General features: G+C 37.3%; 1 protein-coding gene across 8 annotated transcripts in view; it reads left to right on the top strand.

Moving 5' to 3' along the window:
- GALNT13 (polypeptide N-acetylgalactosaminyltransferase 13) overlaps nucleotides 1–22,379 on the top strand; it is a 228,686-nt gene that overhangs the window by 200,675 nt on the left and 5,632 nt on the right. For 3 of the 8 annotated variants that reach the window (XM_087920192.1, XM_087920193.1, XM_087920194.1), the window contains exons 11-14: nucleotides 5,448–5,582; nucleotides 12,923–12,952; nucleotides 16,406–16,604; nucleotides 18,983–19,008. In XM_087920192.1, coding sequence (XP_087776318.1) covers nucleotides 5,448–5,582; nucleotides 12,923–12,952; nucleotides 16,406–16,591 — 351 coding nt within the window. In that variant the 3' untranslated portion in view covers nucleotides 16,592–16,604; nucleotides 18,983–19,008. Of the gene's footprint in view, nucleotides 1–5,447; nucleotides 5,583–12,922; nucleotides 12,953–14,065; nucleotides 14,439–16,405; nucleotides 16,605–18,982; nucleotides 19,009–22,379 lie in introns of those variants that run through there. The other 5 variants (XM_026697214.2, XM_087920196.1, XM_087920197.1 and 2 more) reach the window with 4 other exon arrangements.

Below are 22,379 nucleotides of genomic sequence, written 5' to 3'. Positions count from 1 at the left end.
TGGCTGGGTCTTCTTTTGTTGCCTCGCACAGGAGAACAGAGCTGGAAAGCAGGTTAGTGGGGTGGAGAGGGAATGGGATTTTGCAGTAACCTTCCCCCAGGAATGGGGTGAGAATGGAGATTTTATAGTATCCTTCCCCTGCCACGCCCACCGAGCCATGCTACGCCCACCAAGCCACGCCTACAGAACCAGTAGTAAAAAGATTTGAATCCCACCACCGCCCCAATCCCCTTCTGATTACACTGCTGCATTTTCTGTTTATTTTATTTATTACATTTATTTATTTAAATTTATATACTACCCATCTCACTATCCAGAGTGACCCCGGGAAGCCTACAATACAATTTTTTATGTTGAACTGGAAAGAAAAAAAATGCCACCCTCCCTTTCCCAATTAACAGAATGACAATAGAATAACAGAATAACAGCGTTGGGAGGGATCTTAGAGATCTTTTAGTCCAACTCCCCAGTTCAAGCGGGAAACCCCGTATCATCCTAGACAAGTGGTTGTCCAGTCTCTTGGAGCATCCACAACTTCTGAAGGCAAGCTGTTCCACTTACTGTCTCACTTTTAAAAGATCGTTCATTCTAAGTTAAACAGGAAGGCTTATTCTTAGCACCAAGGACATAACAAATACGAACCTTCTTACAGATGTAAACTAGTCAAATTCAGCTTCCAGGCACATTCGGCTCTGATTTTGAATCACTGTAACTAGGAGTAATTCAATTTTTTTTTTTTTAAATCATTTATCAGCTGCCTTATAGCTGGTTGTTATAAGAGCTTTTTTTTTTCCACCTTAAATTCAACTGGGACGTTCCTTTTGCCAGTTATTTACAAAAATATGTAATTCTTGAAGGCTATTTCTGACATTATTAAAATAATTTGTAGAAATAATGTACTTTAAGGGATTGCAGGGTCTTTAAAAGGAAGTAGAACAACAAGATAGAAATTGATACAAATGTATTGATATGTCATAATGACTGTCACTCAATTTATGACGATAGCAAGATAGTCCTATATCCACATTTACATTTTAAAAGAAGTATATAGAGAACATTACCTCCTCTCACATAGATACACAAATTCTGTAAGTTTTTTCTAATAAAGGATAAACTTCAAGTGTCTCATAAAACTAATTTTATATAGTGCAGTAGGCATATTCAATTCAGTAAATTAAAATATTAGGTGCAATTGATACGTTCAAAAAATCAGCAATATAATATTTTATTCAAAAGAATATCCAATCACCTGGCTTATGCATTTATATTATCCTTCCCAAATGAACTTGACCATTGCACTTCGGTTACTTATTTTAAATTAATGCAAGAGTCCTTTACTTATATAGACCAACATCATCTGAAATAGCAATAGCACTTATACTTATATACCACTTCACAGTGCTTTATAGCCCTCTCTAAGTGGTTCAGAGTCAGCATATTGTCCCCAACAATTTGGGTCCTCAGTTTACCCAAATTGGAAAGATAGAAGTCTGAGTCAACCTTGAGCCTAGTGAGACTTGAACTGCCAAATTGCAGGCAGCTGGCAGTCAGCAGAAGTAGCCTGCAGTACTGCACTCTAACCACTGTGCCACCATAATGGCAATAAGTAACCCGGTATATTTTCTTCATACATTTAAAAAATGTTTTCCATGAAAAGGGCTCCTATTCCCTTAACTGCCCAAAAATATATGAATGATAAATTAAGAATTAAAGTATTTTTACTTCCTGCATGCTACTAGAAGTTGCTTATATAAACTATTTACATGTGTATAGTTGGAGTGTAAGCCTTTGCGACATTCTTTTATAATGAACTTTGCATCATGTGTAACTAAATATTAGGGTATTAACAATAAATTGTGATTAAATCTGTTTTTAATCTTTTTCCTTTAGAATAACGTGCCTAATTGGTAACTTAGAATGTTTTTCATATATTCTTTAATTGGTAATGCAGTCAAATTCAATTAGTACACTTCGCCAAAGGCAGCATTCTGTAGTTCAACGGCAAAAGGTTGCTTTCAACAATTAAGAGAGAACACTTTTGCTCTGCTTTTGATTAGAATACTTTTAAGTTGGTTGAGAGGTGAATTCAAAATAATTGGGAGCCTTGTAAATAATTAAAATAGATGCCACTTATATTGCTTTAATTTCACTTAATTTTATTTGGACCAAGGTCTGGCTTCAAATCAAGCGGCAGCTTGGAATCAGTAATTTCTACCTCTCCCCTTCAAAATGTTTCTTCTTAACAAAACTTAACAATAACAGAGTTGGAAGGGACCTTGGACCTTCTCACCCAACCTCCTGCACATTTCAGACAAATGGTTGTCCAAGCTCTTCTTAGAAACCTCCAGTGATGTTCCACTGATTAATTGTTCTCATGGTCAGGAAATTTCTACTTTGTTTTAGGTTGCTTCTGTTCTTAATTAGTTGTCTTGCTGTCTGGTGCTTTGGAAAATAGGTTGACTTCCCCCGCTTCTTTGTGGCAGCCCTTCAATATTGGAACATTGCTATCACATCACCCCTCTTGCTCTTCTCTGCACTCTTTCCTTTCTTCTCTTTCATTCTTTCTTTTCTCACTGTTTCATCTTATATTTCCTCATTTTTACATTCCGGATATAACCAGCTACAATTCTGTTATAACCTTGCCGCATCTAAAGCCTTCAGCTGCTCCAAGTCAGTCTTGTGCAGTACATATTGGGGAGTGGGATATTCATCAGCAGTCCGTAAAGATACCAGAATCATAAAAAGTACAGCATGTCCTCATGATTCAAAAATCTGTTTTTTCATACTTGTGTTGCAACATTGCATTCAAATACATAAAAAGTAGATTTTTGCATCACCAAATGCAGCATTGCATCATATCACACGTTTCATTTCTTAATCCCTCTTGTCTTCCTCCCCCCAACATCTATGGTATATTCTGCGTGTATATGTAAATATTTCAAATCTAAAAACCTACTAAAGATATTCCTATCACTTTCAAATTTTGAAGCAAAAGAGGTCAGCATGTTTTTGTGTATCTCTTCTTGGAGAAACAGCCACCAACATTAGATCTTATGAAAATACAATTTTATTTATGCATTTGTGGATGCAATTTTTATACACCCAACTGCAAGCGATTTTGGGTAGCTTACAAATTAAAGTAACTTCTTGTTGCAATGTACAGCTTTGTTCATGGGGGGCAAATGCCTTTTCCTAGACCCACTCTGACTAATGGAAAGAAGACCAAATAGCAAGGGAAACTTTATAGTCCAATTCTTGTATTATCATATATTCTCCCTTCTCTGGGAAATATAAAACAAGAACTTGCTTTGTATGGCTGCCAACACAGTAAAGTCAGCTCTCCAGAAACTATGCTGGAAAAACAACAACAATGTATCCACCTCTCCTGTATTATTTGCATGAATCTTGTTAAGAATGGTCATGTGCTATTTTTAATATTTATAGCATGATTAATTTTAAGCTATTTGAGAACTTATGTTTCACATTTATATCACACCATAAGGTGCTTCACAGGGCTGAATTCTATCATCCCTAAAATGAACTTATAAGGAGTTCAGTAATATTACCTCATATTTCAGGGACCATTTAAGGCACAGGCTACTTATCAAATTAATTGGTATTAGAAGACTTGAACCAAGTACCTTTGATGTAGATCTTAAATGTCTCTCAGGCTATGTCAACCTAACAATACATCAATCTATTTAACAATGAAACAGTAATGGCATACACGAAAATTAAATCTGCATAATTGAATTATACTTCTGAGAAACTTGATTTTTTTTTAATATTCTCAACTGTATCTCCATTAGAATCAACCTTTTCATGAACAGCATTTGAGCATTTATTTACATGATTAAAATATCCCAAAACTTGAACTTACTGAAAATGTATTTGTGCTTTATTTTTGTCCTCATAACCGCTCCCTGCGTACAGAATTTATTTTTATGTTTTAATTGCCTGCTACCGTTTGTAATAGAGTATTGTAATAGAGTATATGACATTCAGGCTTCCCTAGTCACTCAAAGGGCTCTTGCAATCAAAATCCATCCTAGTAATTCTAGTGGGTTTTTTTTAGCAGAATCAACCCTATTTTTCTATAAATGTCTGCTACGAATCTTGGAATAATTAATGGTTTGTACATGGAAGGCAATTGCCAAGATTATCATTACAGACTATTTTGAAAAAGAAGCACTATATTTGACTACTGAAATGCAAGCCCTATTAAATTCAATGACGCTTACTGCCATAAAAATACAGTGTACGCAACTTTAATCTTAATAATCAAGTAATACAACACAATTCCATATCCGGTTCTGTAACTTTAACTTTACAAGAGTATTTCTGAGCAGCGATGTATAGAATTTCATTCTTAAATTGCTTTTCAGAGAACACGATCTAGTTCATTGTATTACTTCGCTTTTCATTTAGTTAAGATAACGTAATCCTCGCTTAATGATGGTGATCGGGACTGGAATTTCTGTCACTAAGCAAAACAGTTGCAAAATGCAATGTCACGTGACTTGCCTAGCGAAGCCAGTTCTGGCACTTTAAAGTTGCCATTATTAAGTGAATTCTACAGCATCATTATGCATGACAGTACGCTGTCGCCATTTGCAATCTCCTACTGGCTTCCTCATTGACTTTGTGGAAAACTGGCAGTGAATGTTGCAGAGGGTGATCACATAACTGCAAGATGCTGCTACCTATAACTGCAAGCTGATTGCCTTGAGCCCAGATCATGTTGATGTGACTACAGAAATGCTGTGATACCTGCAAGAACAAGGACCAGTTATAAATACTACTATTTATAGTAGTATTTAGTAGCGCTGTCATAAATTCAAATAGTGAGTTAATGAGTGGTTATTACATGAGGACTATCTATACATAATACAGTAGGAAACAAATTACAGATTTCCTACTGCTGATCTGTCACCTGAACTCAAAGCCAAAATCTTTGTTGTGCGTATTCACAAATCTTTGGAATGGCTAGATCAAGGGTGTCACACTCAAGACCCATGGGCCAGATCCAGCCCACAGGATGCTTAGACCCAACCCACAGAACTGCCCTCGAAACAGTGAAGGACTGTCCCGTGATGCCTCTGCCAGCAAAAAACGGAGCTTGGGAGAGGCGCGTACAACCCTTCCGAGCTCCATTTTTGCTGGCAGAGCACTGCTGGAGGCCCCTGGAGGCGCCCCCGAGTGATGTTGAGCTCGCCACTCCCATCCTGGTCACATGCACCTGCCATGCCCACTCCTTGAGGTCAAACACAACCCTGATGCGTCGCTCAATGAACTTGATTTTGACACCTCTGGGCTAGACAATGGATGAAATGAGAGTTACCAGGTTTGAAACAAAATACATGTTTTCTGTATGCTTTCCATGTCCATGTTAACTTTTTCTCTTATGCATTAGCTGTAATTTTACCAATAGGACCTCTCTCTTCCAGGTATTTTCATATACTGCCGACAAGGAAATTCGCACAGATGATTTATGTTTGGATGTCTCTAGGCTCAATGGGCCTGTAATTATGCTGAAGTGCCATCACATGAGAGGAAATCAACTTTGGGAATACGATGCTGAGGTATTTATTCAAATACAGAAATGAAGCATATTTGAACAATATTATTGCTTGCCTGCAGCTAACAAATAAAAGGCTAAAGCAGTAACTCTCAACTTGGCCAACTTTTAAGATCTGCAAATTCCAGCATGCTGGCTGGGGAATTCTGGGAATGGAAGTCCACAGGTCTTTAAAGTTGCCAAGGTTGCGAAGGTTCTTTAGCAAGTTGCTAAACCTGTTAAGAAACGTTTTCACCATTGTTTCTTCCCCCTTTATTTTCAGATAAATTGGGGGTGTAAGTGCAAACTTTGCGTCTCTTTCCATTATAACTCCATCTCGCACGTAAATGATTATTCCTTCGACCACCGTAACCTCTTCTAAACCTGAGATTTCTGTACAATGGAGCCTGAAGGCAGTGACTCACATTTGTTAGGTTATTCAGTGCATTTAAAGAGGATCTTCACAGAATGTGGGAGCATGAAGCGGTACCCCCCATTTTCTTTTAGAAGGCATCTACAGCTGCTTCAAAAACTGTTTCCCTCAGAATATGGGCGCATGAAATGACTTCATTTCAGGGACTCTTTTTAGCCATTTCCGCACTTCTTTACAAAACAGGATTGCACAGGATTTAAAGAATGAGGATAAGCTGTCACGATTCCTGTTCCTCTGATCTGAAGTGAGAAAGTCTATTAGGTGATAAGGCATTGACATGCTTGGAAGTCAGACAATTCAATCTTCTTTCCTTTGCTAGGCCCTCTTAGGCCTAGCATGGCAAACATTCTTGTGGAAAGCATATCCACAAATCTGAATCAGCCATAGGGTCTTATAAATAAGTAAAAGTTATTGACAAAAGGATAAAGCTAGCTTACTAAAGTAAATAGTGAGGCACACAGTTAGGAAAATCATTAATTTCTATAGCAAAAAGTTCGTATAGTTAGTTCTATGTACCGAGGTGGGCTAATCTAGCAGGGATCTAAATTAGATGGGCCAGCGAGTCCATCTTGAAGGTCCATCACAGAACATCCTACAAAGCACATTAAGCTCGATTTTTTGTTTGTTTGTTTGAAGGGGTGGGTTGTATTAACAGCTCTCCCCTCTTCTGAGCAACAGCAAAAACAAAAGAGTACAACTGAGTAAATTATGTCAGTATTTAACTCCATACCTGGGTCAGGAAGAAGCTAGTTGTTGGACTCCCTTCTATATTTGCAGAAGGACACTGCTTGACAGTGAACTTAATGAAACAGAGCAGCTGTTGCAGCCAGCCTAGTGTTAATTTCAGATATGACAGATGGGTCTTCATCACCCTGGGATTATACTTTCAAGTTCACGTGGAAAATATATTCCTATCTACTGTAATTTTGAACCTTACAATTTATGCAGTGATCTGTTTCCCAATAAACCAGCTATATTTATTATTTCAAGGAAGTTTTCATTATCTGGGAATGATATGCTGCATAATAAAACATGCATTCCCATAAAATATTGTGACTAGGTGCATAATTCTTCACCCATAAATACTAAGCCAGCAGGATGTTTGGGATGCAAAACATACATTATGCAATTTCATTACTGCAAGAAGACATGTTATAAATATATGAGATACAGTCAAATTCTTGCAACGTTGAAAAAGAAAGAACAATCCATGCCATTTCACTGACAAATATTTAGCTTTATTTTATTTTTTTTTGGGGGGGAATATTTAAGATCAGATGTACTCACTCAAGAAGAAAAACTTTATATGATACATATGTGTATTACTTTTCCACTTCAATATACAGGTTTTTGCTGTTATTACTGATTCATTACTATATTGAAGCTCATGCAATTTAATTTATGTTTGTTTAAAAAAAAATCAGATGACAGTTTTATAATTTTTATACAATTCAGTATTAAAAACCAACCATTTTAATAGTTAGTTTGAAACTATGTTTATAAGGAGATAAATAGTTTGTAGCAAATGTTGCATGTGGCATATTTGAAAATAAATGTCACCAGAGTTTTTTGAAGCTATGTCTTAGAAGCTTATAGAAAGTCACGATTGCAAAATCAGAATCAGCCATTAGATGGAGCCAGAAAAAAGGAAATAGTTTGTAGTTCTATGACCAGAAACTCATAGAAAAGGCAATTTGTCTGAGGAATCATTTTGTTGTAGTGCTAGCTTAACAAGTTGAATTAAGAAAGATGGAAAACCCCACAAAATTCCAAATGTATTATGGCAGGGTAAAAATATATTTTTATTGTGTTATCATTATTGTAATTTACAAATAGTGATTTGATTTAAGGTATTTTGGATTGTGATTTTAGTTTTTATAAATTGGAAATGGAAATGGTTAGTTCACGATTTATAAGGATTAATAGAATTTTATTTAATGTCAAAATAACACCAAAGTCTCTTTACTCTTGGTATTCTATACACTTACTTTTTTCTTCAGTAAGCATTTCATGAAAACAGAGAAGTATTGAGGCAACCCAACCACCTTAAGGAACTTACTCATCTTAAATTATGCTGAACTGGACCTAGAGAGTCCCAGGAACTATGGCATTATCAAATGACTCTGTTGATACCCTAGTGCGGAGCTGTCAAACTCGCAACACACAGGCCAGATGCGTCATGAGCTGGCCACACCCACACCTGGTTTAGCAAAGGGGAAAAAGTTGCAATACGTCACGTGGTGATGCCATGATGACACAAGTTTGACACCCCTGCCCTAGCGCATTGAAGCTGACTAATATATGGCAGTTCAGTATTGTTAAAAACGGGTGTTCCATACGGTGCAAAAAATATATAGTCTTTTATGACTTCTAAAAATCTTCTAATATTCTTTTATGCATCTTGGAATGAGAAATTAAAAGGTAAAAGGAGGCAATAACAGGACTTCTATAACAGTATTTCTCACTTATTAAACCAAGCGTTTCTATCTTAGTGTGCATTTGTGTGTGTGTGTGTGTGTCTGTGTGTGCGCGCGCGCACGCATGCATGCATGTGCATGTAGCTTTGAGTGAGTGTTGATTTCAGGCGACTGCCTGGATTAGTTCCTGCAGTTTTCTTAGCAAAGTTTTCAAAAGTTGCTGAGGATTGACTGGCCCAAGGTCACCCAGTTGGCTTTGTGTCTAAGTGGGAGTAGAACTTTCAGTCTCTTGATTACTAGCCTTGTGTTTTAACCACTACAGCATATAGGGAGTATTAATTCTGATCCAACTTGCAGCCCTGGACATGGGTTAAGAATTTCTCCTATGCTGTTTTTCTTTCTTTCTTTCTTTCTTTCTTTCTTTCTTTCTTTCTTTCTTTCTTTCTTTCTTTCTTTCTGTCTGTCTGTCTGTCTGTCTGTCTGTCTGTCATCTCTGGGTGGCACATAACAATCAGATCAAAACCACAGACACATGCCATGATCACATATCCAGGCCTCAAACTCGGAGCCAAACCAAAACCCAGAACGTCACATCACAGCCACCCGCTCAGGATATCACATCACGGAACTCAGGAGGTTATACCACAAAACTTCAGGATGTTGCAACACAGCCAATGACCCAGGAGATTACAGCACAAGACCCAGGATGTCACAACAATAGAACTCAGAAGGTCATCACACAGCCTGTTACCCAGGTCGTTACAACACAGGAGGCTGATAGACACACAGCCAATACCTCAGCCACACATGTTCTGATGAAAAAGCCAGCCAATCTGCAAACATCAACTCCATCAACCAATCAAGAAATGATAACACAGCCAACCTCCCCACCAGTATATATAGGGAGACGGCAGCTCCAATCATGCTTTGCTCGCACAAGCACGAAGCCAAAAGCACCAGCCTGAAGATGGCGAATGGGACCTCATCGAAACGTTGCCAAGATGCTCTCAATCTTACATGGAAAAAGACCCAAACATGCCAAGACCTGCATACCTGTACCCATGAAAATCTATGAAAACACACACACACACACACACACACACACATGTATATACATACACACACACAAATCACATCAACAGAGGCACAAACCGTAAGGGAAGAGAGGATAAAAATAATCAGCTCAGCAATGGAGCCATCTAAGCAAGTCTCCACTTCCCTGGGAGGTCCAAGCCCAATAATTTCAACCAGGTCTTGAGGGCCTTCCAGAATGTCAAAAAAGGTGGAGCTAATCTAATTCCAGGAGGAAAACTATTTCATAAGATGGGCACCACAAAGGCACTTCTCCTGGGACCCACAAAATATAGATCCTTAGTAATGGCACTTGCAGCATACCTTCTCTGCCAGATCTAACAAGGTGGGCTAATATTCAGTCCATGCTCTGAACGGCTTTAAATGTCAAAACCAGCCCTTTGATTGAGACTCAGAGGCAGAGATGGTATTCAGCAGGTTCTGACCAGTTCTGGAGAACTGGTAGCGGACATTTTGAGTAGTTCGGAGAACCGGCAAATCCCACCTCTGACTGGAGATTTTACAGTATCCTTCCCCTGCCACGCCCACCAAGCCACACCCACAGAACTGGTAGTAAAAAAAATTGAATCCCACCACTGCTCAGAAGCAAATTGGCAATCGGTGCAGCTTGTGGAGCAGAAATGTAATATACACTGCCATTGCATTCTGGGTCAGCTGAAACATCTAGGCAGCCCCATTTTAAAAACCCCAATCTTATTTCCCTCCTGCCATTATTTCCTGAATGGAAAAATATAGATACTGTGCAGATAGAATACATATATTGGAATCTGTTTCTTCTTTTTAAAGGGTGAGGTGGTGGGGGAATATAATTGTGGTGGTGGTGGTGGTGGTGATGATGATGACGACAGTGATAAAGATGATGCAGCTTTTGTGAAGATTTCATCACTTTCAGTTTTTATCTTCCTTCCTTCTCCCTCCTCCTCCATGACCCACATGCAGCATTTACAACTGTCAACAAAGGTGATTTGTCCCCTAATCCAAACTTGTCAATTATTCTCTAGCCCACATTTCCCCAAAATCAGATCATTAGAGGCATACATGAAAGAGTTGCACGTGCCTTTTTTTCCCTTTATGTATTTGTATTTTGGAAGTTGGTAATATAAAAAACACAAGACAGCATTTGGACAGATGGAGGTTTGGTTACTCCCTCAGGGATAACACTGTCATGGCTGGTGGGGAGCTGAACAGTTGGCTTTCTTAAGGTCTCTTTTAACCCTAGATAAGCTCTTCTGTAGGCTGCTTTGTGCCTATGGGCATTTAGTAGTATAGAAGCCTAAGTAAATAAATAAAGGAGAGATGGTCACCAAGTCTTGTACATAAAAAGTCCCAGCATCTTGCACGTGAAAAGCCCACATAGAAATCATATTACCCTTGATGCCTGAATTTCTAAAATACAGAATTCTAAAATGAAAGTTATGCATTTTTCCCTCTTACACCATCTTTATATTTAATTATAGCAGTGATGGGATTCAAATATTTTCACCACTGGTTCAGTGGGCGTGGTTTGGTGGGTACGCTTTGCACACGTGCACACACTTTGCATGCGTGCATGCACCAAACCCACACTTTGCGCAGGCTCAGAAGTGTTTGCCCAGGTGCAGAGGCGTTCTCACCTCTTGCAAGCCTGCACTCTCCCGGTCGCTTCAGCAGCTGCCGCGCAGCACTCTACTGTGCCGCGCAAAGCAGCTGCGCTTCAAATTCAGGGGATAAAGGTGAGTATGGGAGCCTGGATGGGAGGGTGGGCCCAAGAGCAGAGCGGTGGAGAGAACTGGTTCTGTCTCTGCTGCTCATCGCCGCTACCAGCTCAGCAGAACTGGACCGAACCGGTAGAATACCATCACTGAATTATAGAGCTTGTGTTGTGAGGTACCACTTAACATCTAATTAATCATGTAATCCCATTAATGTCCCTGCAGTGACAATAGATAGCTAACATTTTGAAAATTTGGTCTATCTATATCTATCTATCTATCTATCTATCTATCTATCTATCTATCTATCTATCTATCTATCTATCTATCTATCTTTCTATCATCACAATTTCTTGGGTTTCTCTTAATTCAGAGCCAGTATATTATTTCAGAAATGATCATTTTGTGGCGTCAAGCAGCATCTTCTCATAGTTGTGTAAACAGCTAAATTTTGAACAGTTGTTTCCTTGTTATACCAACTTAAGGAGAGAACTCTGAATATGTGAATTGATACCGCTGATACAGCTTTGGTAAATTACGTTCTTGTAACTTTGCATCTACTATTTCAGTATGTTGTTTATGGTATCCTGCTGCTGTTGCATTATTCTTTATGAGCCCTTTACAATTTTACCATGCTGTTTTCAACAAGGGAACATGCAGGATTTATGACCAAAGCACAGATTTCCAAATCTTTATGTATGAAACTCATAGTTTGATTTTTAACTCTTAGTTTGATTTCTAATTACTTGTTTGGTACATACACAGTGCATAGGTATATTTGGTTTTATGAATCTTATTATTTATTTATAAATTTTATTGGCTGCCCATCTTACCAGACATTAAAACCAAGGACATGTGGGGGTGGGAAGTAGGATCTGTTATTACTCTGTTAACCACCTCTATTGCGCTGTTCCCCCACTGGGGCCCCAAGCCAACTGGCAGAGCTAACTCTTTAAGCCCTTATGAAAAGATAGGAGGGTTAGGACCAACCTCACAGCAAGGGGCAAGATATTCCAGAGTGCAGGAGCAACAGCACGGAAGACCCTCCTCCTAGACCCCGCCAACTGGGGTCTGATGGTACCTACAGCATGCCACCTATGCTGGCATGAGTGGGACAGGCCAATCCAGGGGAGTGAGACAATCCCTCACATGATCTGGACCATGCCATGAAGGGCTTTAAGGATGATCACCTTGAATTGCAATCTTTTCCCAAATTTTTGTGTGTGTGAGGGAGAGAGAGGGAGGGAGGGAGGGAGAGCACATGTGTGCACACATGCCTTCATATTAGTTTTTTATTTTTACTTCTGATGACTTGTCTGACTGAGTTTTCTTGGCCAGGTTTTTCCAAAGTTGTTTGGCCTTGTCTGCTTTCTAGGGCTGAGAGAGAAATGACTGGCCCAAGATGACCCAGCTGGCTTTGTGCCTAAGGTAGCGCCAGAATTCATGGTCTCCTAGCTTCTAGCCTGGTGCTTTCACCACAACACCCAACTGGTTCTCAGTTACTCAAATAAAGAAAGACTATTTCTGTCACTATTGCTTTTATGGAAAAAAATCTGACTGGACATATGCTTTAACCTTTACTACCAAGATTTAGATTCTTGAAGTATTTAGTTGACTCTCTCTATCATAAGGCCTGGAGATGACATAGGCAGTTGGAACAAACATAATGCTTTCTACACATTTTCCTGGGTCATAGTTTGACTGTATATTGCAATTCTTTTGCTTTTGTTAGCATGCAGGTAAATGGGAATACAACTTTGAGGTAAGCATTTTGAAACTAATAATCCCTGTGATTGATTTTAGTTTAGGATTTCACTTGGGTACTGCTTTTGTGATATATATGAACTTTGTTTAGTTGTAGACTATTTTATAAGAATAGATTCTCCATTTCCTGTTACATGTAACATGATGCTAATGCTGATAGTTGAAGATAAATGTGTTATGTGTTACATTTTTGCAGAGAATAGAAAAGGACACAGACACATAGATAAAAAGAGAAAATGTCATTTATTTATTTATTTATTTTATTTTTATTTGTCAATTGCTTACAAGATAATAGGTAAAAACATAGTTATGAATACATGGATACATATAAGAAAAATTTAAAAAAAGAAAAGAAACAATAGGACAGGGACAGTAGGCATGTTGGTGTGCTTATGCAAAAAATATTTGCGGATTGTCTTTCTAAAAAAAATTACTCAGAAATGTATTCATTGTGAAGAGTCACACCAACAGAAAGTTCATTTCTGGTTTTTTATCCCTGCACCTGCAAAATGAATGAAATGATCCAATTGCATTTGATATTGCATAATAAATCTTTCAGGAGGCACATTATATCAGAACATTGGGATATGTATTTATGAGAATCAAATTCATCAGAGCACTACATTTGCAAAGAAACGGAGATGAGAACTAGAGAACACAGGGAGATGGGAAACTAATATGTGTTTACCATTGGCAATATGTGGGGTCTTTTAATTTAATTCTCACAGTGCTTACAAACAGTGCTTTGTGCTTTTCCTGAAAGCTGTTAAGATGTAGAGTCATTGTTATTTTGAGTGACCGGCTGCTACTTCCATTAGACAGTCAGTGTAATAATCCTTGTGAGGCACGCTGTGACAGGCTCAATTAGCTGGTTCCAACCAACCTTTTTACATTATTTTGATAATTGAAAAGGTTTCTGCTGTATAGATTAAATATTGTAATGAAACGTTTTTGGTATATTAGTATGTTTTAAAGTTACAGATCAGTCCATTAAGGTTTTGGTAAATTGGCTCACGATTCAGAACTGTTTATGTTCGATAAGACTCGTTTTATTTGTAAACTGAAAGATTAAGCATTTCACGGGGTTCATTGTTTTTCTCTAAATTGGCAGGACTGAATGATAGCTAATAATAGGAATTTGCATGGATCTGAGATAAGTTTGGCTGCACTGCATGCAGATAAATTCCCTGTAGTCAGAACTTTTGAATATATTCCCTTTTAATTGAAAATGTTTTGCAATGCCATTCTTACTTTTTGCATCCATAACTCTTTGATTTGCTGACTATGTGTTTAATAAATATTAAGTCACTTTTTTCAGTGCCATTGTAAATTTGAATGGTCATTAAATGAATGTTGTAGGTTGAGGACTAGCTATATCAACTACTTAAGGAGCTGTGCCATTGCTTAAATGTAAGACAGAGTGAAGGCGGCACACCGTAAGCAATTTTATCTTAGGGTAAAGGCCTAGTTGAAGTGTCTCCAGATAGCCAAGGCGATCGCTCTTTTTCAGATTTGTAAAACCCTGCTGAAACCTAGTGGATTAACGGTCCCCACGAGGCACTAATTTTTATGGGAATTAATTAAAAGCGTATTGTTGCACAAGTCAGAAGGGGCAATGAAATAAGTGAGGAAATATATTTAGCAAAAGCAGAAGAGTATAACAAGTACAAGGGAAAGATTGTGTACAATGTCATGATGGATGGAGGGGGAGCCTCCAGACTGACCCTAGCAATCTTACTAACTTCTCTGTCCTCAAGGACAATTTATATTTAATTCTGGGTTTTTTTTTGGCCTAAGATTGCTTTGACACCCTTCTGCTGCTTCTGGCTAATGTCAGTAATTCCCGGAAAGCAAAAAAATGGGCAAGAGACAGAGAATTATTTTCATAGAAAACAGTCTGTTTTTTTACCGGACCTGGTAGTTTACTCTTCTGTTGTCTCTTCATTTAGATTCTTAAATTTAGAGAATCCAAAAATTGATGAAGCTAATAATTGGACTTTGATTTTTTTTAAAAATTCTTTCTGGAACTGGGTGAGGTCAAATGAAAAGGACACTTTTCAGATTGAGTTGGAAATAAATCTGGACTAGGCTGCAATTTATCTTCCCCATCTGCTGAATGCAAGATCTCCCCAGAAGGCCACAAGTTTTGTTCCTAATTTATCCATAAACAATGTGTATTTGCTCTAAGCTAATGAAGAAAATCATTGAGAGATTTGAAAAACTCTGTCCAGTAGAGATTGCACCTTACTTAATAAAATGAAAGAACAATGGGAAGAATTAAATGATAGATAAGTTTGTGGCCAATGAACATATTCCTGATGATCTGTTGTATTTCAGAGCTATTTTCAAACATTTCATTTTAGCTAGAGGATAAATAAACCATGGCATCAATTGAAGTCTATTGGGCATGTTTTTAATGGTGAAATAAATGACATGAGAATTTTATAAATAGAATTATATTTGTTGACTAAATCACATTTTCCCTCAAAACTAGACATATCTCTTTGTGATATTGGGAGCAGTTCAACGATACTTGGTGTAGTACAGGTTACCAAGCCTTGTTTTGGTATAATTTCCTCACAACTATGTTCTCTACATCTCAAATTCTGGATTTTTATTTCTTGAATTGATTGTATCTGTCCAATTCTGTGGAACATTGATTAATTGTTGCCATTTATCTATCACGTCATTCCCTGCAGACTACTTTAGACATATTAAATTTCCAATAAAATAAAAATAAAGTCTCAAGAATTATAACAGTTGTGATCAAATAATAGTATACACACATGTAGACATATCTGACTTTACAGACAGCTTGTTTGGGCAGAAGCAGTAAAACTACTTATTAGTTTGATAAAAAAAAATAACAAAATAAGAGAATAACAGAGTTGGAAGGGATCTTTGAGGTCTTCTAGTCCAAGACAAGTAGTTGTCCAATCTCTTCTTAAAAATGTCCAGTGTTGGAGCATTCACAGCTTCTGGAGGCACATTGTTCCACTGATTAATTGTTCTAACTATCAGGAAATTTCTCCATAGTTCAAGGTTGCTTCTCTCCTTGGTTAGTTTCCACCCACTGCTTCTTGCTCTGCCCTCAGGTGCTTTGAAGAATAGCTTGACTCCCTCTTCTTTGTGGCAACTCCTGAGATATTGGAACACTGCTATGATGTCACCCCTAATCCTTCTTTTCATTAAACTAGGCATACCTGCAATAGTTCTTTATATTTTTAGTCTCCCCTAATTATCTTTGTTGCTCTTCTCTGCACTCTTTCTAGAGTATAAATATGTTGATTTGTGTTAATGTTTTATGAAACCCATGTAAATATTAAGACTGTTTTAAGATAATGACTTAAGCTGTGTGAACATAAGGTTCATTCACCTTTTCAGGTTGGATAGAGAGGTTTATCCTTTGCTTCATGATTTCTGCTTGTTGTGCCATTTTTCTGTCTCACAGACACACACCTTCCTTCATGTTATTACCCAGTCTTGTCTGACTGTAAGCAGGATAGAAGATGCCATTCATGGTCCCATTATGCAGCCTTGTAATGACAGCCCTTTTCAGAAGTGGTTGTTGAAAAACTATACTCGGCTGGAGGTTTTTAGGAACATTTTTAAAAGCTCCACCGATTATTTCCTTTAGTAGATGCCTAGAGGTAGGTATCATGAAAAATAATAATAAATACGGTAATTATTTTCCTTCTCACCCTCCCTCCTACTTACCACTATAGACTAAGGTCTAGTATTGAGGTAAAATAGCATAAAGAAAATATAATAACTGCATTTATTAATGCTACTTACTGTAAATCTATGTCAAAAACAATTTTGATAAAAGCTAGATATACCTTCTGTGGTGTAGTTCATTTGTTTGCATATCTTACTTAATTCTAAAAACTGTTTAAAATCTAGTTGCATTGCAGTACCTTAAACCATCTATTTTCAAAGTGTCTAGTGTCTAAATGTTAAAGTGGGAAAAATATTTGTGGCGATAGCCAGTGTTTGATTATCTGCTGAATCAACATGCCAGCAGGTCAGGCTCCTTTGGGAATTCAAATGCTGCCCAACATTTAATCCAATCCAGTTATATAGCATAGCAAATGAAAGTGTAATTAAACCATTGGATTGTGGCTAGAGAACCCAGATTTGAGTTCAGAGCCACTTTTGAAAATAAGGCTCTGGGTCTAAGCCAGGTGTCTCTAAACTTGGAAACTTTAAGACTTGTGGACTTCAAGTCCCAGAATTCCTCAGCCAATTAAGCTATACCACTTAGTCTAACTTCTTAGTACAATCCTATAAAGAGGATGGACTGCTATTTATGCCTTTATGATTTTCTGGAGGTAAAATGGTATAAAAATCATAGAGTCAATGCCAAGAATGGTGGCTTCTGTGTTACAGAAGCCACCATTCCTGGCATTGATTTTATGGTTCTGTGAATCTGTTATTACAATAGTGGTAGCAGACAGCCAACTTACAACATTGTGTAAAGACAAAGTGTTTCTCAGGTTTGTTTTAATGAATGTTGTGTAAAGTGAGCCTTTGCCATGTTGATACTATCAGAGCAAACTTTATTTACCACTTTTATTTTTATGTATGTGTGAAACAAATGTATATGGCCATTCAACTCACAGAGATTCCAAGTGGCTTACAGCATTATTATTAGTTATAATTGAAGTCCTTGGTTCTGTAAGAACAGATTGGAAATTAGTTTAAAATAACTTTACCAAAGCAGAAGTTCTGCTGTACAGCTTTATGATCATCAAATCATTCTTTCAAATTGAAACACCCTTCCATATAAAAATACCTTCAAAGAAATTTTTATCTCACATTTAGTGCAATAAGTGCTAATTGTAGTTTAGTAAAACTATTAGAAGCCTTAATATCTCACTATCAAAAGCAATTTTCTCAGCCATTTTGAATCTTTCTATGCCTTTTGACAAGAAATCAAATGCTCCATTTTGTCTGTAAAATGATGAGTGTCATGTTTATGTAGTGTCTTTATCACTACAGGATAATTCCAATACCCACAATAGGAAAAGAAATGCAATCATGAGAACTGAGTGTGTAACAGAGCAACATAAAAAAAGTGCAGTCAAGGAAGATTTAAATTAAAATCTGCTGCTAAGAGTGAGCTTTCAGAAAAATGTCAAGTACTTTTAACTTTGGTTTATCTGAATTCAGGTTGGAATCCATCTCATTCGAGTTCAATGAATGGTGGCATGGCAACTGCAGAGATGAAGGCTAAGAGTGAAGGCCTTTGTAAATAAACATGTAATTGCTTTGGAGGATTGCTCCACCATAACTGTGCCCTCTTGCTGGACCATCTCCACGCTTCTGTACTGTATTTTACTATTTGGTCTACAGCAGGGGTGTCAAACTGGATTTCTTCGAGGGCTAGATCAGCACTGTAGTTCTCTGTGGGCTGCGGGGGTGGGGGGGAGATGGGAAGGATGCCTCCTGCAGCACTTTGCTGTCCAAAACGGGGCTGTTTTGGTTGACAGAGTGCTACAGGAGGCCGTCCAAGCCAAAAATGGGTTATGGGGAGCCAGGTGTAGCCCCCTGTGCCCCATTTTTGCTGCCAGAGGCACTGCGGGCCGGTCTTTTACTATTTCCAGGGCACTGCAGGCCAGATTTAAGCACCCCGAGGGCTGGATCTGGCCCGCAGACCTCGAGTTTGACACCCCTGGTCTATAGTGTCAAACAATAATTTGTATACCACAAAGCCAGGATATCTTGAGGAACATTTCTCAAGATATGCTCAATTTACACAAACTGTGAAATCCATAAAGTAATTGATCCCCCAAATCATATTAGCCTTCATCAATATGTTTGGAATTCAGTTGCACTCACCAGTGGTTAATATATTTCCCTTCTGAATTGCAGTTCTGTAAGCTTGAAAATTGCCCTGCCTTGGGAATTATATCTGTGCTTTTTCAGTTGATCATTGTTCTGCTTATAATAATTGAGACCATGTTTTAATAATTTGGTTTTTTTTAAACTATATTGTGGAACTGTTGTGTATGCCATCTGGATGCAGTACTTGAAAAGCAGCCTTGTAATACTGTAAGTAAATACAATCAAAATAGAAAATTGTATTGTATATTTTTGTGGTAGATAGAATATGTTGCATAGCGCTTTCGATAATGATCATGGTGAATTTTATGTACTTGTTTGCAAAGTGCCCTTTTCACTGTACAAAATTTAACATTAGAAAGAATACAATCCAGAAGTTAAATGGATATCTTAGCATTATAATTTTCTTGCCAGAGCATTTCAAAATATTACTTATAAAGCAAACAAGTTTTTCTATTAATTTTACTGTTAATGATATCTTGTAATATTAGAAGAACCCCATATAATATATACACACATTGCTAAAAGAATATAATTTGTTATAATAACATCTTTGTTCTTTTGAAAAGTCCTGTCTGACTAAGACAAAAAGGGCTAAATATAGTGTTATGAGTTATTAAATGTCTTGAATATGTTAGAAAACCTTAATCTGGTACTAAATAATGAAAGAAATTACAGACTGGGTGGTTTTGTTGCTGAGATTTTTCTAATGTAATTGATTGTTGGCCAAAAAAGAAGCAAATCTTCGAAATAGCATTACATAATGATAGAATTGTAGGAATAAGTGTTTATAGGAGGCCATTGAAATAGTCAACATGTTTTTGTTATGTAAAATTCTACAACAAATACAAAGAAACAGCTGGTGACATATTAGGTCTATATTTGATTTGGAATCCAGAAGAGAGTCATGAAGCCTCCCATTCAACTGATTCTAAAATATGGTACTTTCATTGTTCAGAATTATTTCTTAAAGCATTTTGGCTCTCTATTATATGTACGTCTTAGAAGAAAAATAACCTATTTACAATGGGCTACTACATATTATGAAATAGTCTTAAGTGATTCTCTGGGAATTTCACAGCAGTCTGTCTAAAGTAAGAAGAAAACCTCCTTTGTTACTTTTCTGAATGTTTTTTTTTTTCTGGGTAGAAATTGCCAAACCATCTTTGGATCAATTTAGCATGAAATTCAGCATAATGCAAAAGTTAAGGCGTTTGTGCAATTTCATTATTTCAACCATCTCAAGAAAACAGTTCCATTTTTAAAAAGCGTGGAGTCCTTACACAAAATGGCATCTATAGAACATAGAATAACGCCTTTTTCCTAGAACATAGAATAACAGAGTTGGAAGGGTCAAACAGCTAAGGTCTTGGGACTCTGAACAGAAAGCAGACTTAGCATTCGGTTTCCCTGGAAGCAAACTGCTGCCGCTTAATTAGCAGATCAAGATCAATAATACTAGTTCTGCTCAGAAGAAAAAGGAATTAATCATTGATGTTAATTTAAACCGAGGTAGGTTTCCTAAAAGATGCCAGAATATCGGGCAGAGTGCAACATTGGGCTAGAAACAACTGGAAATCAATGAGGGTATTTCGGAGGAGGGAGAACCCTGTGTTATTTCCAGATAATCTTCAAGGGCTGTCCCAAAAGGTTGCAATGGGGCAGTACAGCTTTGAGGTGCTATAACCACGATGAAGAAGTTAAGAAGACCTGCTTCTCCCAGATTAGAATGCAAAAGTTTAATTAGTTTTTATCCGAATTCCCTTGCTGGTGTTATGCGGTGTCCAATACTAATGCTGGGTCCAGAAAAACTCTTGACTACAAATCTGATTTTTAAAAGGAAGTGCAACACAATACAAAATAGCTTTGCATCTCCCAAATCTTAAAATTCAGCTCTTGGAAAATATAATAACTTCATTTTGTCAAAGTTTAACTTCAGTTTTGTTCTCTCTGCCTAGTACTTTACAGATTGGAAATACCCAATACTGAGCTTGTGGGAAGGGAGAAGTATACGCTAAATATCACCATTATATTGAAAAATGTGATTTATTTTTTCTTTTTATGGCCCTGTAATCCCTTGCTTTGGGGTGGGAGTGGGGTGACTGAATGCAGTTGAGCATTTGCTGGCAGGATGCCTTTCCTGATGCCCACATAGAGTCTGCAGCAGATACTTTCTCTTTGCGCCCTAATGGAGAAAAATATGTTACTGCCTAGAATTGAATTCTCAACCTTCTGAGTGGGAGGTGAGCATCTTCACCATTGGGCCACCATGCCTCCTGAAAAATATGATTGAATAACATCATTATATTGATAGCAGATTATTGGCAGATGAATGATGGATAATTGGAACAGTTTACATCCTGCAATAATACCTTTAATATTATTAAACGGCATCTGCCTACCCCAGGTCTTTGGAAAGGATTCAGTGATAGGTAGACAAAAATGCTAAATCAAGTCAAAACATCTGACTGACTATGCACCCAACCACAATACGATTATATAATAATAGTCAATATGTGCTCTATAGAAAGTTTTTTCATTTTGTCAACCTTTGTCAAGCTGTGGAAAGTGCTTAGGAAAATGGAAATCCCAGAATATATTATTGTCCTCTCATTCCAGCAAGACCACCACCCTGGAGAAGGCAATCATAATAAATATTAAATTACATTATCTATTATAATGGATTATATTTTTGACTGGAATGGATTTTTGTTTTTATTCTTTGCTCTTTTGCTTTCTTGGATTTTAGTGTACATTTTTAAAAAACAGTTTTTAATTGAAGCTTTTCAGTTGATATTCTGACATTTTATAAGTCTCCTCGTTTCAGGTTCTAAAATAGGATGAAAAGTAAGGCAGAAATGTTTATAAATTCGCATTAATATAGCAAATGATAAATTAGAGAATGATCTGAAGACAAAATGCCGCTTTGTCAGTCTAAATTGATCTGAGACTGATAAAGAGAGAAGATCGTTGGAAATTTCCCATATAAACTGCACAAAGTATCTCCACAGAATTATGGTTATGAGCATAATGGACTGCTTAATTTCTTCAAGGAAACATCACCTGAACAGAAGGAGGCTCTGGGTTAATTACAATTAGCTAATTGAAATCCTTTTATTTTTAGCTTTGAGTACCCTAGGTTCCAAAAGCTGCACCACTTTCTATAGCTAAACATTTGTAGCACATTAACAATTGATCATTTTTTAATTATGGAAGGGTGACATAATTATATGAGCAGGAACTGCCATGAGAAATGGGAGAAAAGACAAAATAGAGAAACCATGCTTCTTCCAACAAATGTCTAGTACAATAAACTTAAAACAATTTCAGAGAGGGAACTCATAGCCCATGGTTTTCGAGGTTGATGGTCAGTTCAGAAAAATGATTTAGATTAGAATGTCTTTGAGATATTTTGTTTTTATAAACTTGCAGGATTAGTTTTTAGTAACTCCTAAACATAGAAGATGAGCCATTTGTTTTTCACGAAAAAGTTGACCAGTGCCAAGGAGCAGGAGGTAGAGCAGTCATTCTGCCAAAGGAATATAAGTTATAGCTTTCCTTTCAGACTTGGAGTCACAGCA

This window comes from Pseudonaja textilis, chromosome 1 (genome assembly GCF_049901715.1).
Source record: "Pseudonaja textilis isolate UNSWEBS1 chromosome 1, rPseTex1.2, whole genome shotgun sequence".
NCBI lineage: Eukaryota > Metazoa > Chordata > Lepidosauria > Squamata > Elapidae > Pseudonaja > Pseudonaja textilis.
This window is presented reverse-complemented; position numbering and strand designations above follow the sequence as displayed.